The sequence below is a fragment of the Amblyraja radiata genome, chromosome 11 (assembly GCF_010909765.2).
Source record: "Amblyraja radiata isolate CabotCenter1 chromosome 11, sAmbRad1.1.pri, whole genome shotgun sequence".
NCBI classification, from domain to species: domain Eukaryota; kingdom Metazoa; phylum Chordata; class Chondrichthyes; order Rajiformes; family Rajidae; genus Amblyraja; species Amblyraja radiata.
In genome coordinates this window covers 52555639-52571315 of record NC_045966.1, presented here as the reverse complement: position 1 = coordinate 52571315, position 15677 = coordinate 52555639, and the positions used below count along the sequence as shown (strand labels likewise).

General features: G+C 43.7%; 1 protein-coding gene across 1 annotated transcript in view; it reads left to right on the top strand.

Moving 5' to 3' along the window:
• The window catches only part of LOC116978642 (slit homolog 3 protein-like), a 432238-nt gene that overhangs the window by 344675 nt on the left and 71886 nt on the right, over positions 1–15677 (top strand). The window contains exon 6 of the mRNA XM_033029927.1: positions 12295–12366. Within this exon, the coding sequence (XP_032885818.1) occupies positions 12295–12366 (72 nt within the window). The remainder of the gene's footprint in view (positions 1–12294; positions 12367–15677) is intronic.

The following is a 15677-nucleotide window of genomic DNA, read 5'->3' as shown; positions in this document are numbered from 1 at the left end:
CATCATGTCTTCCTGACTCTTATACTCAATGCCCCAACCTATGAAAGCCAGCAAACCATATGCTTTCTTCACCACTCTATATACTTGTGTTGCCACTTTCAGGGAGTTATGGGCTTGAACTCCAAGGTTCCCCTTTACGTCAATGCTGTTAAGATTCATGCATTTAATTGTATATATTTTCGGTTACATTTGACCTCCTAAAATGCAACAGCTCACACTTACTTGGATTAAACTCAGTTGTAATTTCTTCCCCTCTATTGCCATGTTTTTATATGCAAAATGCACCCTGTGCTTTTTCTTTTGACCTTTACACATCAACCTTCCATAATCTCTGAATCACCTGAAACTCATTGAATATAAAACAGTACAGAACACTACAGGAACAGGCTCGTCGGCGCGCCATGCCTGCATCATCCAGGATACCAAACTACCTTATCCCACTGTCTGCCCATTGGCTGTGCCCCTCTATTCCCTGCCCGCTCACGTGTTGGTCTAAATACCTCTTACATGTTGCTATCATATCTCCATCCACCACCTCACCTGGCAGCGCATTCCAGGCATTTACTGCCTTTTGAACAAAAAAGGTTGCTCCCATATCTCCTTAAACTTATCCAATTTCACCCACAAATCTATGCCTTCTATTCTTTGCCATTTCCATCCTGGGTAAATGACTCTGGTTCTCTACCCTATTTATGCCGCTCATAACTTTATATGGTGCCATCAGATCGCTGCTCAGTATCCGACACACCAGAGAAAACAATGCAAGTTTTTCCAAGCTTCCTTTATACCTAGTACTCTCCAATGTAGGCAACATTCAGGTAAACGTATTTTGCACTTTCTCTTTCCTTCCTATAGTGTGGCAATCAGAATTGCACACAACACTCCAAATGTGGCCTAACCAAAATATTATACTGCTGCAACATGACTTCCCAGTGTTTATGCTCATCACCCAGACCGATAAAGGCTAGAATGTCATACACCCACCATATTAACGTGTGTTGCCACCTTTCATGGAGCTTTCATATCAGTGTTCCTTGCATATCCTGTCTTTATAACCAATAAGTAACAATAATAATAATACACTTTATTGTCATTGTAAATACATACAATGAAATTAGGGTTAGGGTAAAGTGGAAAAGCTGGAAAGAATGATCAGCACACATGTGAAACAGTGGCATGGACTTCCACGATGCTTAAGTGCTGTCGGAATGTACGGGAGTGGCAAATTGGAATTGCCCATTGCAGGACTTGTGGAAGAGTTCAAATGCACTAAAGCAAGGTTGGTCATGACCCTCACTGCATCTGAAGATACTGGTATTCAAACAGCAGCGCCCAGTGTGGCAACGGGGAGGAAGTGGACCCCATCTGAAGCCGTTCAGAGTGCTAAGTCTGCTCTTCATTTCCGGGATGTGGTTGGCCAAGTCCAACACGGGAGAGCCGGGCTCGGACTCGTCCCAAAAGCTCCTCAATGGCACAAGGCAACATCAGTGCAGAAGAGACGGCTCGTGGTGGAGGAGGTGAGAAGACGGGAGGAGGCAGAACGACATGCCAAGGTCAAGCATGTCAATGGCCAAGCAGGGCCAATGGACTAACTGGGAGAGCCTGGAAAAGAGGAAACTCAGCTGGCGTGACATCTGGCAAATGGAAGGATCTCGGCTAAGTTTTGTCATCAGAGCCACTTATGATGTTCTATCATCACCCCAGAACCTGAAGCAGTGGTTCGGAGAAGACCCCATTTGCTCCTTTTGCCAAGCACCTGCATCACTAAGGCACATTTTAACAGGATGCATTATGAACCTCGGCCAAGTTCTCAGACAGCTGGCATCAATCCTGGAACAGTGGCGTAAGATCATAAATGTTTCCCCACAAACATCGGCAGGAAGTGTCCACTTCACAACATTTGTACCAGCAGGCCAACCTCTAGAGCACCAGATATCATCAAAGGATGCAAGCATTCTGCAGCCTGCTCGGGATTGGAAAATGGAAGTGGACTAAGAAAAAAAGCTTGTGTTTCCCCCAGACATAGTGGGTACAACACTCCGGCCAGACATGGTCCTGTGGTCCACAACAGCCAAGTTGGCATACGTTGTGGAATTGACAGTTCCATGGGAAGATGGTGTTGAAGAAGCTTATGAGAGGAAAAAGACCAAGTACTCTGAACTGGCAACTGAAGCTTCCCAGAATGGCTGGAAGACCAAGATTTTCCTTGGCGAAGTGGGATATAGGGGATTTGTTGCTACATCTATGACCAGGCTATTAAAGAAAATGGGGGTGAGGGGTCGCTCCCTCCAACAAGCAGTCATATCATTATCAAATTCTGCAGAAAAAAGCAGCAATTGGCTTTAGATCAAATGGAGAGACAACAATTGGGCTGCAAGATGAAGACAGGAGGTTATGGAATTGAGGGTGGGGGGGGGTGTAACTGGGACACCAGGTATCACCATTGAGCCATCTGGAGATGTTGTGGGCTTATCAATGAAACGTCAAAGAAGGAGGGTGCCCTATGGGATGACGTATCTACCCTACCTTTCACCACTCCAATCCCGCTGCAAGAGTGCCGATTTATAACAGGGATTGAAACATCAAGTCCTATTAACTCTACTAATCAGGCGCACTGCCCGAGCGGACGGAGCTCCAACGTATCAGATAAATAAATAACAACAATGAAAACAGCAAAAACGGCAAGAAAAACGTCATCAAGTCAGAATGTGCAATATTGCATAGTATAGTGTTATAGCAGTACAAAACATTGGCTATGGGGGGTGCGTGTTCAGTGCAGAGTTCAGAGTGGTGATGGCCTTTGGGTAGAAACTGTTTGTTAATGTTGTGGTTTGATGGACCTGTAACGCTTTCCTGAGGGCATAAGGGCAAACAAGTGATGTGCGGGATGAGATGAGTCCTTTAGGATGTGTGATGCCTTTCGCAGGCAACGAGAGCTATAGATCTCTTCCAGGGCAGGCAGGTGTGTGTTGGTGATCTTCTGGGCTGTGTTGATGACTCTCTGCAGAGTCTTCTTATCAGCCGCAGAACTGTTGCCATGCCACACCAGGATGCCATGTGTCAGGACACACTCTATGGAGCAATGGTGGAATGACACTAGCAGCTGTTGTGGCAGATTGACTTTCCCGAGTGATCTTAGGAAGTAAAGTCGTTGTTGTGCCTTCTTTACCAGGGAGTTCATGTTAGTTGACCACTTGAGATCTGCTGAGATGTGGGTGCCCAGGAACCTGAAACTGGAGACTCTGTCCACTCTTTCTCCATTTATGTGCAGTGGGGGATGTCCCCCACATCATGCGTAGCTGCAGAAATTAGATGTACATTACCTTGAAGTTTAGAAGAATGAGAAATTGTCTAATTGAGGCATATAAGATCATTAGGAAATGCAACATAGTGGATGCCAGATGTTTTAACAATTATGAAAATCAAATGAGAGGTCATGGTTGCAAGATCAGGAGGCGGTCCCCTTAGAATTGAGGTGTGTCTCAACTTCTCATAATGGGTGGTGAATCTCTGGATTTCTCTACCCCAGAAGATCGTGGAGACTGGCTCTCTGGAGGTATTTGAAGTGGAGATCGAGACATGTCTGAAAGATCGTCAGATTGTGCAGGACTTGATAGTTGCAGGAAAGTAGCTTTTTCCTGAACCTAGTGGTATGGAACTTGAGGCATCTGTACCACCTGCCCAATGGTAGCAGTGAGAAGTGGGCAGGGTGGGGATTCTTGAGGAAATGCTTTATGTGGATGCTTTCAATGGAGGGGAGGACTGTGCCTATGGTGGACAGATCTGAGTTCATTACTCTCTCTACCCTCTTGCATTCCTGTGTATTGGTATTGTCATGCCAGGACACAATGCTGTCAGGATATTTTCAACAATGCATCTGTTGATGTTCTATACGTATTTGGTGACATGCCTATTCTCTTTAATTTCATTGGGCGGCACAATAGCGCAGTGGTAGAGTTGCTGCCTTGCACCATTCATTCCTGACTCCAGGTACTATCTGCATGTAGTTTGTGTGTTCTCCCTGTGATCGCGTGGGATTTTTCCCGGCTCCAGTTTCCTCCCACAATCCAAAGATGTGCAAGTTTGTAGGTTAATTGGCTACATTTGGCTACAAGGGACAATAATGTGTAGGATAGAACTAATGTACGGGTGGTCACTGGTCAGCGTGGAATCGATGGGCCAAAGGGCCTTTTTCCACACAGTATTTCTGAAACTAAAAACTAAAACTAAAACCTCTTAGAAAGTAGAGGCATTGAAGCATCTTCTTCATGATTACATCTGTGTATCGGATCCAGGGCAGGTCATCCAAGATGTTGAGGAATTTGAAGCTGCTATCTCTCTCTGCTGCCAATCTATCAATGGAAACTGGCATAAAGCTTCCAGTCATCCCCTTTCTGAGTCCAGGATTAATTTTTTTGGTTTTGTTGGCATTAAGCAAGAGGATTTTGTTGTGGCCCACACAAGCAGGTGTTCTCTGTTTTGCCTGCAAGCTGACACATCGCCACATCCACGGCAACCCTTTTGGCCTTCGCATTAAACTTATTTGCCTTATTAGTAGGTCCTATCCCTCTCAGCCTTCCCTGCCTGTCTAAATGTCTCTTCAAAATAGTGTTTTTAGTTTAGTTTAGCGATCCAGCACGGAAACAGGTCCTTTAGCCCACCTAGTCCATGCCGACCAGTGATCCCCGCACATTAACACTATCCTACACACACTAGGGACAATTTGCACTTATACCAAGCCAATTTACCTACATATATGTAAGTCTTTGGAGTGTGAGAGGATACCGAAGATCTCAGAGAAAACCCACAAGGTCACGGGGAGAACGTACAAACTCCGTTCAGACAGCATCTATAGTCAGGATCGAACCCGGGTCTCCGGCACTGTAAAGCTGTGGTCATATAGTGGTCGTGTCTGATTTGACCATCTCTTTTGGCAGCGATTCCAGATATCAACCACTCTCCCTGTGAAAAAAACAACTTACCCCTTGAATTCCCTTTTCACTCTTTCCACTCTTCTTAAAGCTATGCCCTCTATCACGGGAAATAGATTCTGACTATTTACCCTATTCATGCCTCTCATAATATTATATGCAGCACCACTGCCCGGTCACACTACAGTATTTGTGAGAATATAGCAACACAAGTGGATAGAGTGGTAAAGAGGGATTTTGGTATGCTTGCTTTCATTGATTAGGGCTTGAGTACAAGAGTCAGAATGTCATGATGCAGCTCTGTAATACTTTGGTAAGGGTGTATTTGGAGTATTGTGTACAGTTGTTGTTCTCCCATTGAAGGAAGGATCTTGAGGCTTTGGCAAGGGTGCAGAAGAAGTTTACTAGAATGCTGCCTGGATTAGGGGCATTAGTTGCAGGGAGAGGCCCCCTTTAAACTTGAATTGTTGACTTGGACAGACTTGGATTGGAGGTGGCTGGAACCCTTTGCCAGGGGTGGTAGTGGAGGTGGATACATTAAAGGCATTTAAGAGGCTGTTGGATAGGTACAGAGAATGGAGGAATATTGATATGACTGGGCCTTCTTCACCACCTTGTCCACCTGACTTGCACCTTTCAGGGAACAAGTCACCTGTACGCTCAGATTTCTCTCTTCTACCTCTCCAGACATCTACCATTTATCGTGTATGTCCTGCACTGGTTTGACATACCAGAATGCATCACCATACGCTTGTCAGAGCTAAATTTAATTTGCCATTCCTTGGCTCACCTTCCCAACTGATGTAGATACTGTTTTAAACTTTGATATTTTTCCTCACTCCTGAGCCACAATGTTAGTGTCACTTGTAAATTTACTAGCAATCTACATTGTCATCCATTTCGTTCATGTACTGTAGAGCTTCTTCATATCGCGTCCACACACAAGATCAGAAGTTGTTCAGCCAGAGCTGACCACACTTCTCGGCATCTGCATACAATGGTGTCTGTCTTGCGCTTCTTGTGCTTCTTGTGCGCGGTGGTGGAAAGATTGGTGGAAACACGGCCGCGACGTGAACGCTCTTTCCTAGACCCCATGTACTGTAGATAATGAACAACAATGAACTCAGCACTGACCTTTGTGGCAGTCCAATAAAAAACAACCTTCCTCAGCTACTCTTTAACTCCATCCAATTTTGAATCAATTTGGCCAGCTCATTTTGGATTCCATGCAACCTAACCTTCCAGAGTAGTTCACCATCTGTTGTCCATTGCATCACCATGTTGCCATACATCTTCATTACCATCCTATCTACATGCGTTGCCACTTTCTGTGGACTTGAACCCCATGGTCCCTCTGTTCATCGGCATTTCTTGGCTCCTTACCATTTACTGAACACTTCCAGTTAGCTCTGGTTGTTCCATTGAAATCCGCAAAAAAAAACTTTTTTAAGATCAGTGAGTTGGACAATAATGCTGAAAGGTTGAAAGCAGAATATGCCTTATATTCAGTGGGCCAAATTTCAGGCCAGATGCTCCTTTCAAGCAGTAATGAAAGTTCCTACAGAAGATCGGGGATAAAATTGCTTCTCTTGCACTGAGAGTCATAGAGTAATACAACATCGAAACAGCCCTTCGGCTAACCAATATGCCCCATCTACACTAGTACCACCTGCCTGTATATCCCTCTAAACCTATCCTATCCACACACTTGTCCAAATGTTTTTTAAATGTTGTGATAGTAGCTGCCTGAACTACCTCCTCCAGCGGTGTGTTCCTTATACCTAACACCATTTGTGTAAAAATAAAATTGCCCTTCTATTAAATATTTCTCTCCTCACCTTAAACCTATGTCCTCTGGTCCTTGATTCCCCTACTCTGGGGAAAAGACACCATGCATTTACCCTATCATTCCTCTCATGATCTTATGCACCTCTACAAGATCGCACCTCATCCTCCTGCTCTCCAAGGAACAAAGTCCTAGCCTGCTCAACTTCTCCCTATAGCTCCAACCCTCTAGTCCTGGCAACATCCTCGTAAATCTTCTCTGCACCCTTTCCAGCAGTTCTTCATTTTGCTATATTCCAGGTTTAATTTATCTTTTCTGAACAAAGTTCTCAATTATTTATTTGGGATATGCTAAGAACACCCAGCATATCCCAGATACCCAGAGACAATGACAATAAATTTGAATACAATACAATACAATACAAAGAATTTAGTGAGTGGAATTAACTATATGTTTTTTCAACGAGCTGACCTTGGTGCAATATGCTAAATGACCACCGCTTCCTGTGCAGTTTGATCCATAATTCTATTATTTCTACCACCTGCTTTTTAAATAGCTTTTATTTATCTCATTGTCAGCAAGTTGTAATACATTGTTTTATTTATAGTGTGTTTAGTTGCTCCCAAAAACATTATGTGCCCAACACAGTAATACAACACCATTCAGTTTTCAATAGCAAACAGCTTCAAAATAAGATTATACAGGCTACAATGAAGTGAAGCTCACTCCTCATTGCTCCCTGAGACATTCCCCATGGAAAGTGCAAAACAAAATTAGGGCCAGTGGGATAGGTCATTCAATGTTGCAGGAAAACACTTTTTGAACAAATGAATGGTTTAAGCTATAGGCTTAAAAACCTTATAGGAAGGAAATGCAGATGCAGGTTTACACTGAAGATAGACACAAAATGTTGGAGTAATGGGGCTGTCCCACTGTACGAGCTAATTCAAGAGCTCTCCCGAGTTTAAAAAAAAATCAAACTCGTGGTAAGCACGTAGAATGTACGTAGCGGGTACGTCGGAGCTCGGGACGTCTCTTCGCGGCTCGTAACGCTAACAGCAGGTACTCGGGAAACGCGGTAAGCTCGTGAAGACTCGTGTTGAAAAATGTTGAAACATGTTGAAAGATGTCCACGAAAGCCCCGAGTACCTACGAGTGGCTATTACCGTAATTCTCCGAGTTCGAATCAGGGGAAACTCGGGAGAACTCCTGAATTAGCTCGAGCAGGACAGGCAGCATCTCTGGATAGTAGGAACGGGTGACGTTTTGGGTCAAGACCCTTCTTCAGACCGAAGTCTTCATAGTCTGAAGATTGGCCTCAACCCGAAACATCACCCATTCCTTCTATCCCAAGATGCTTCCTGGCCCGCTGAGTTACTCCAGCATTTTGTGTCTATCTTCAGCTTAAAAAACTTGATCTCAGTGATTACAGTTTGTTAAATATACTTTTATTTTTGTTTCCATGTGAATTTCATGTCTCATTATTAACTCTACTTGAGGGGCAAACTGTCACTGCTAAATGCATCATTAATTACTACTTGTTTCCTAGTTAGAGAGGGAGTGCGGTAGATCAGAGGTGAAGTACCCAGCTTCACCTTCATATTAAAGATTAATGTCAACATTCGTTTATAAACCGAACAAATCACTCAAAATAGAGGTCTTAAATAAAATTATTATTGCACTGTTCCCCAGCAACATTCATAACACAGCTAGATAACGATACAATAGAACTTTATTTATCCCAGGAGGGAAATTGATCTGTCAACAGTCATAAAACACAAGATACATGAAACATAAAATTAACGTGACAAGTGGAAAGGATTGGGATGTGCAAAGATTTGGGGTGGGGGGGATGGGGGAGGGAGTCAGTGAGTCAGTCCACCCCACGACAGAAGGGGGAGGAGTTGTATAGTTTGATAGCCACATGTAAGAAGGATATCCTGTGGCGTTCTGTACTGCATCTTGGTGGAACCAGTCTGTTGCTGAAGGTACTCCTCAGGTTGACCAGTGGATCACGGACGGGGTGAGCTGCATTGTCGAAGATGCTCTGCAGTTTGAGGAGCATCCTCCCCTCCAAGACCACCTCCCATGAATCCAACTCCACCCTCAGGACGGAGCCAGCCTTCCTGATGAGTTTGTTAATCCTGTTGCCGCCTGCGGCCTTCGCCCTGCTGCCCTAAAGTGAAAGATCACAATTCATACATTTTAGTTTGACAATACTGCAATTAATTATTAACTTTTAATTCAGGAATTTAGCCAATCTGGGAAGCCTAGGCTTTGGATTATTTTGCTGATCACAACTTTTGGAAAGCAAACGCCTATACTACCCCAGTAGATACTGTTTTACTAACCCAATCCCCAAGCAGATAAGTGACGAGGAGTGGATTCAAACAGTTTCATTGTAGGTTTATAATCCCTTCTCCAGGCTTCTGGTCTACCTTCAAATCAGATAAATCCTCCTATCAGTGATACTAGTGACCTTCCCAGTAACCACAGGCTGTCCCTGTACTTCCAAACCTTTGATGCCCAACCACTTCAAAAGTTCCCGATTTCTCAAACATCTCTCTCCAATCAATACGTATTTATCTTGGAGTAATGTTGTAGACATAGAGTCGATCAGCACAGGAAGAAGCCCTTTGGCCCACCATGTCCATGCAGGCCATCAGCTCATGTACACTCATTCTATTTACCAGTATGTGGTTCTGTGACCTTCTGTGCCTTGCCAATGCATGTGTTAATCTATGTTGGCTTCAGGAATGTACATGTGTTCCCAGATCAATGTGCTTGGAATATTGTGTACAGTGTTGGTCAGACTGCTATAGGAAAGATATCATTAAGTTGGAAAGAGTACAGAGAAGACTTACGAGAATGGTGTCAGTTTTGAAGGGTCAATTGATAGGAAGAGATTGGACAGGCTCGGTCTTTATTGCTTGGATGGTAAGAGGAGGAATGACCTTATAACGATGTATAAAATCATGAGGACATAGATAAAATGAAAGCGCACGGTCTTTTTCCCAGGATAGGTTCTTGTTTAGCAAGAGCCTCCAAAGTTACGTGGAGAAGGCAGGAGAATGGGGTTGAGAGGGAAAAATAAATCAGCCACGATTGAATGGTGGAATAAACTCGATGGACTGAATGGCCTAATTTTGTTTCTATATTTTATGATCTAAAGCTGAGGGCATAGAGGTTCAAGGCAAGGTGGAAAGATTTATATGGGACCTGAGGGGCACTTTCTTCACACAGAAGATGGAATGTATATGGAATGAGCTGCCAGAGAAAATAGTTGAGGCGGGTACAATAACACATTTAAAAGATGTTTGAATAGATACATGGATAGAAAAGGCCCAAATGGATATGGGCCTAACGTGGACAAATGGGACTAGCATAGATAGCAGTCTTGGTTGGCGTAGATGAGTTGAGCTGATAGGCCCGTATCCATACTGTTTACTCCATGACACTTTATTCTAATCTTCCTTCCACAATCCCTTTTTCACTGTTGATAGTACCTGGCTCCCCTTTATAATGCTCTGCCTGTAGACCCAAACTCATACCACTGGACATCTCACAAATGTTCCCAGACTTTAAGCTGTAAGCCAGACTCTATTCATAACAATCCTCCACTCCCACCTGTATCCACCTATCACTTGCAAGACCTTGCCCCACCCATATCTATTTTTTCAACTTTCTCCCCCTCACCCTCCCCACTTCTGCAGAAGGGTCCTGACTCAAAACATTGCCTACCCATGTCTTCCAGAGATGCTGACTGGCCCATGGAGTTATCCTGACATGTTGTGTCTTTTTCTCTATGGATAACAAAGCATAAGAAGTAAAAGCACTGAATCTATTGCCTATGTTATTTGCACTTTCTGAATCACTTGGTATGGTGAAGAGCTTTTATTTTACTAGAGTCAGAGAATATGGAAATTTATATTTTGGCCCACCAAGTTCGTACCATCAACCACTGTACACTAATCCTACATTAATACCACTTTTATTCTCACCACGTTCTCAACAACATCACCCCCCTCCCCTTCAATCTTAAGGGCCTGTCCCACGAGCATGCAACTCCATGCGGCAAGCGCGAACTAACGTGGTCGCTTGAGCCGTACGGCCTCGTGGGGCCGGTCCCACTTCAATCGCCGGAGCCCTATGGAGTTGTGCGGAGCTGGTCCCGACATTGCGCGGGGCTCCGATAAACTGACCGTGTTCAAAAATTCTGCGCGGCAACGGCCTGCCGGCCCGCAGCCACCTCGATGCCGTACGCACCGCCTCGACGGGCGTGCGCAGCTTCTCGACGCAATACGCAGCGTCTTGACACCGTACGTCACGCGCGAACATCCCGTGGACTTCGTTCGAACTTCACGTCACTTACTCGACCTCCGCGCGGCCCCTGCTTCCGGTTTGGTCGCGCTCGTCGCGCTGGTGGGGCCGGCCCTGTACGGGGATCATTAGACCTCCGCGCGAGCCCCGCTTCCGGTTTGGTCGCGCTTGCCGCATGCAGGTCGCATGCTCGTGGGACAGGCCCTTTAGAGATTGCACCCACACAAAAGGGACAACTTACTGCGGCCAATAAAACTCACCAATTCGCATATCTTTGGGATGTGGAAAGAAACTGGAGCTCCCGAAGGAAACTCGGGTGAACACAGGGAGAACGTGCAAACTCCACACAGGATCGAACCCGGGTCTCTTGCTATTCTATCATTATCTCACTCCACACCCTATTCTCTGATCACTGACCACCCCAGCCGGTCAATGCATTACATTCACACGAGGAAGGATTATGCATTTTACATGATTTTGGTCACTGTGTGACTGCCACTCAGTCGGTTGTTCCCACTTGGTCATTCATGATTTTCACATGTCGACAATGCTGCTTTAAAACAGCAATTGATGGCCCCCTAAATATTCCTCCTTTTCCTTTTCTTTTGGAGGGTACACCCTTGACTGAGGGGATGGAGTTGATGGCTCAATCTCAGGGCAATGTTGCATGCTTTTGGCACACAGCGTAATTAGTGAATATCAAATGAGAATTGTTGTACTTAATTTAGAGTGCTGTGTACTCTGTGTGCGCCCTGACAGATCAGTGCAGTGACTGAGTACTCAGCATTGTGTCACAGACTTATCAGGCAGACTTCGAGACAGCCTCTAAAACCAGGAGAACTGAAAAGAATGAAAAAAATTCTGGTAGGTCGGCGAGGGCAACTGTGTGACCTCGAGTGATTTAGAAGCCTTTACTTTTAATGAAATGGTTTCAATGACAGGACAGTAAAAGCCTGTAATGGATTAGGCCACCTAATGTAATGAAATTACTCCCTCTGCCTTTAAAAAACTGCGCAATTAATATTTACGGAGAGCTGATAGGCTTCTGTGCTCACTGCGAGGTTTTTCATTCGGTGGAGGAGAAAGGCATCGTGGTGTGCCAGGCCAGAGGCAGCCTGGTGTTTCTACTGTCAGGCTCAGTGTTACCAGCGAAGGGTGCGGAGAATGTCCGAGACCCTTGCCTGCTGAGAAAGGTGGCTTTGTCTTTTTGCTGCCCCTCTGATGCGTTTCTTTGTTGTTTTTTTATTTGTTTAACAGGCAGCTGGACAACAACCACATAAGTTGTATCGAGGATGGAACCTTCAGAGCCTTGCGTGACTTGGAGATCCTGTAAGTGGACCTAGTCTCTCTCTTTTTTCCCCCTCCTCCTTACCCTGTGCCTGCAGTTTGTCTCTAACATTGTCATTCATTAACCCATTCCTCGTTGGGAGGTTGGCTGCATGTGCTGGAGCTGAACACAGTTGACCAGGCAGCAACCCACTACTGAGAGTGCGAACGTGACACTCTCCTCTCTCTTTACTTGCATTTAATAAATCGTCATGGCATGTAGCAATCCAGCAGAGAGATGGGTGCGAGATAATCCAACTCACAAAAGAAACATGTCTAGATAATTTGTCTAAAAGTAATGTAATAAAAATGGGTTAAATTCGCAAGGTGCATGCAAGCTTAAAGATGCATGGGAAAAAAAGCCCCAAATTTTAGAATGAGAATGCAGATTGAAGAGAGCTTTTGGCAACTATGCAATTTGTTTTATTAATAATTACATTTTGTTTTATATGAATAAATCATTCCACATCCTGTTATAACTTGAGTGGAATTACATTGTTAATGATGTATTAATTATATATGAATGTGCCTTTTATATGTGGAAGAAGTTGGTCCAAGATTTGTTTCTTGAGCCATCAGGTGTGTAGTCCAGCAAATAGTTGTGTGTGTGTGTGTGTGTGTGTGTGTGTGTGTGTGTGTGTGTGTGTGTGTGTGTGTGTGTGTGTGTGTGTGTGTGTGTGTGTGTGTGTGTGTGTGTGTGTGTGTGTGTGTGTGTGCATGAAATTGTGCGTGTGGGTGTGAGTGCACGTGTGTGGGTGTGAGGTAGGATTCGTTACTCTTGCGCAGTTGACGATTATATCTCTGTTACAAATGCTACAAATTCTAGGGATATCAGCTCTTGTAGTCTACTCACATCATCTTCAGGGAGGTTACTGGGATGCATTAAGTCAGGATTTTACATGTGGGTCACACGTTGGACAAAGTGGGGCATTTATACATTTATTACCTATGTTCGAAAAGATACTGGATTTTTTTATCGCCATGTATGTGGACGGAAATGCAGTGATGGCCGATAATATTTTCGCCCAGCAAGCAAGATATTGTAGCCGTAATGATAGCAAACATATATTATGCAAAGCTTGATCAACATAGTGAGACATTCAGCTTGCAGTTCTACGAGTGGAACTTCAATGAACAAATTTTACTTGATAAAATATTATGCTTTTCAACCATACCCTGATCTACATTCATTCTGTGTTTTGTTCTGTTGCAACACAGTACCTTTGTACTGTAGTCGGTACATAGAATAAGGATAACCAGGATTAGGTCATTCAATGTCATCCCAATAATCATCTGATTATAACCCTTAAAGTTGCATCCTACCATTGAAATTGTCCAGTATTTCTGATACCTGCACTCTAAGTTATCCACTTCACAAAAGATTCTCCAAAAATATAAGTTGAAATTGTCTCTGTATCATGAGCCATCAGATTAGCGAATCACTTTATCCCTAACCATTTTCTCCCAAAAAAATCAGTGCAATGTTTGCTATCTCGTATGGCTCAATGGAGAGTGCTACATAAATCTCTTATTGGTGCTTTGTTCAAGAAATCTGATTATCAGGGTAGCTGAATTGACTGTGTCTTTTTTCTTTCGGAATGAGAAGGTTAAGGGATGATGTTACAGATTTCCTCAAATTTTCGAAGGTATTTGATAGGGTACATTATGGAAAAAGTGTTTCCATTTTCATCTAGAAGTCATGAACATAAACCCGAGGAGGAATTCCGATTTTGTTTCATCCAGAGATTGGTTAGAATATGGAATTTGAAGGACACAGAGTAGTTGCACCAAAGTTTAAGGAGCGCCGGATGGCACGTGGGAAAGAAATGAATGGAAGGTTATACGGAAAGGGTTGGATGAAGTTCAAGAGAAAGCTTGTGTGAAACATGGGCAATTTGGGTGAAATGTTCAAATTCTCCAAAGGAAAGGTGTATGTCATTTAGATCTTGTTTACAACATTAAAGCATTGATCATTTTTAATACAGATTCACTTAAAGGTCTCTAATTTAGTTTGCCCAGCCCCATTTTGGAAGGATTTACTTTGTTGCCTCCAATTATTCTTTACAATTATTTTGTTCATTATATTTCTCCCTCTCCAACTTTATCATGCCTCACCTTCGTGTAAATCTGCCTCTTCCACACAAGTAAGAAATCGGAGAGCTTAGCCCATCAAGTCATGGGAGTATTGTCCAGTGTCTGTGCCTTGCAGATAGTCTTCACAATTACAAAGATACTCATTAAGCTGCAGGGTATGTGCGTGGTTCAGGTAGACTCTATAAGGGTGGGAGAGTCTTCCTGCTTTCTGGTATAAAACACCTCCGCATCAAAGTGGAGCACGCAAGCTACATCATCTTTGTTTTCTGTGAAATAGTCATCCACCGGTGACCTAATTTACAAAGAAGGAAATCTGTCTGGAATGTCCTACTCAAATTTTGGAAGTGACTTCACAGATATAATGATTAGCTGATCAATTCTAAATGTTACGGCGAAGCAAGGAAAACAAATCAGTCGAAACAAGTGGGTGAATTCTGAGATATGGACTCTATTCCCCCCCCATACCTTTGAAGCATTAAGAAAGCTTTGCATGGCAAGGAGGAAGGAAAGTTGAAAAGGAATGTGGGGCGTTGCCAAAGACACAGTTATGTCAACCTGACCGTCAGATAGCACTGGAAAATAAATGCAGCTAATGGTTTGCTTAGGTATTGGCTGAGATAAATGCTCACTTAAGGAGATAAATGCAATCTATTCCTTAAAACCCATGGTGTTTATCTCAGGCAATCACCTGAGTAGGAGTATGAAATATACTTTGAGATATCAAATTATCAACACAACACCTCATGATGCTAAGTGCTTACTTTTAGTTTTGTTCTTTACTTCCAGGTGCAGGCAGCAGAAGCTGCCATTTCTTCCTTATTTGTCTTCGATTAATAAACACGTGCATCATTTTTGCTAATGCTTTCATAAAGTATTGGTCACTTGGTCCATTTTATTTCTTGATAGAGAAGAAACGGTAAGAAACTATAAAATTCCACACGGCTGGTGAGGTGAACCTGATATCGAAATCAGCGAATCTAACATTTACAGTGGATGTTGTGACTAACACAAGAACCATGCAACACACATCGGTTTCAGGACTCACACAGAGGTAGGGAGCGTGGCTGGCTGCTTCCATCCACACCCACAGTATACTGATACCACTAAAACATCCCTTCCATTGGCCTAGTTGGGGGTGGGCTGCAAGGAAAGTATCTGTTCTTTGCAGCTTAATGTAATGGCATGCACTAGGGTGAGAGAAAATAAATAGGATTTAGGAA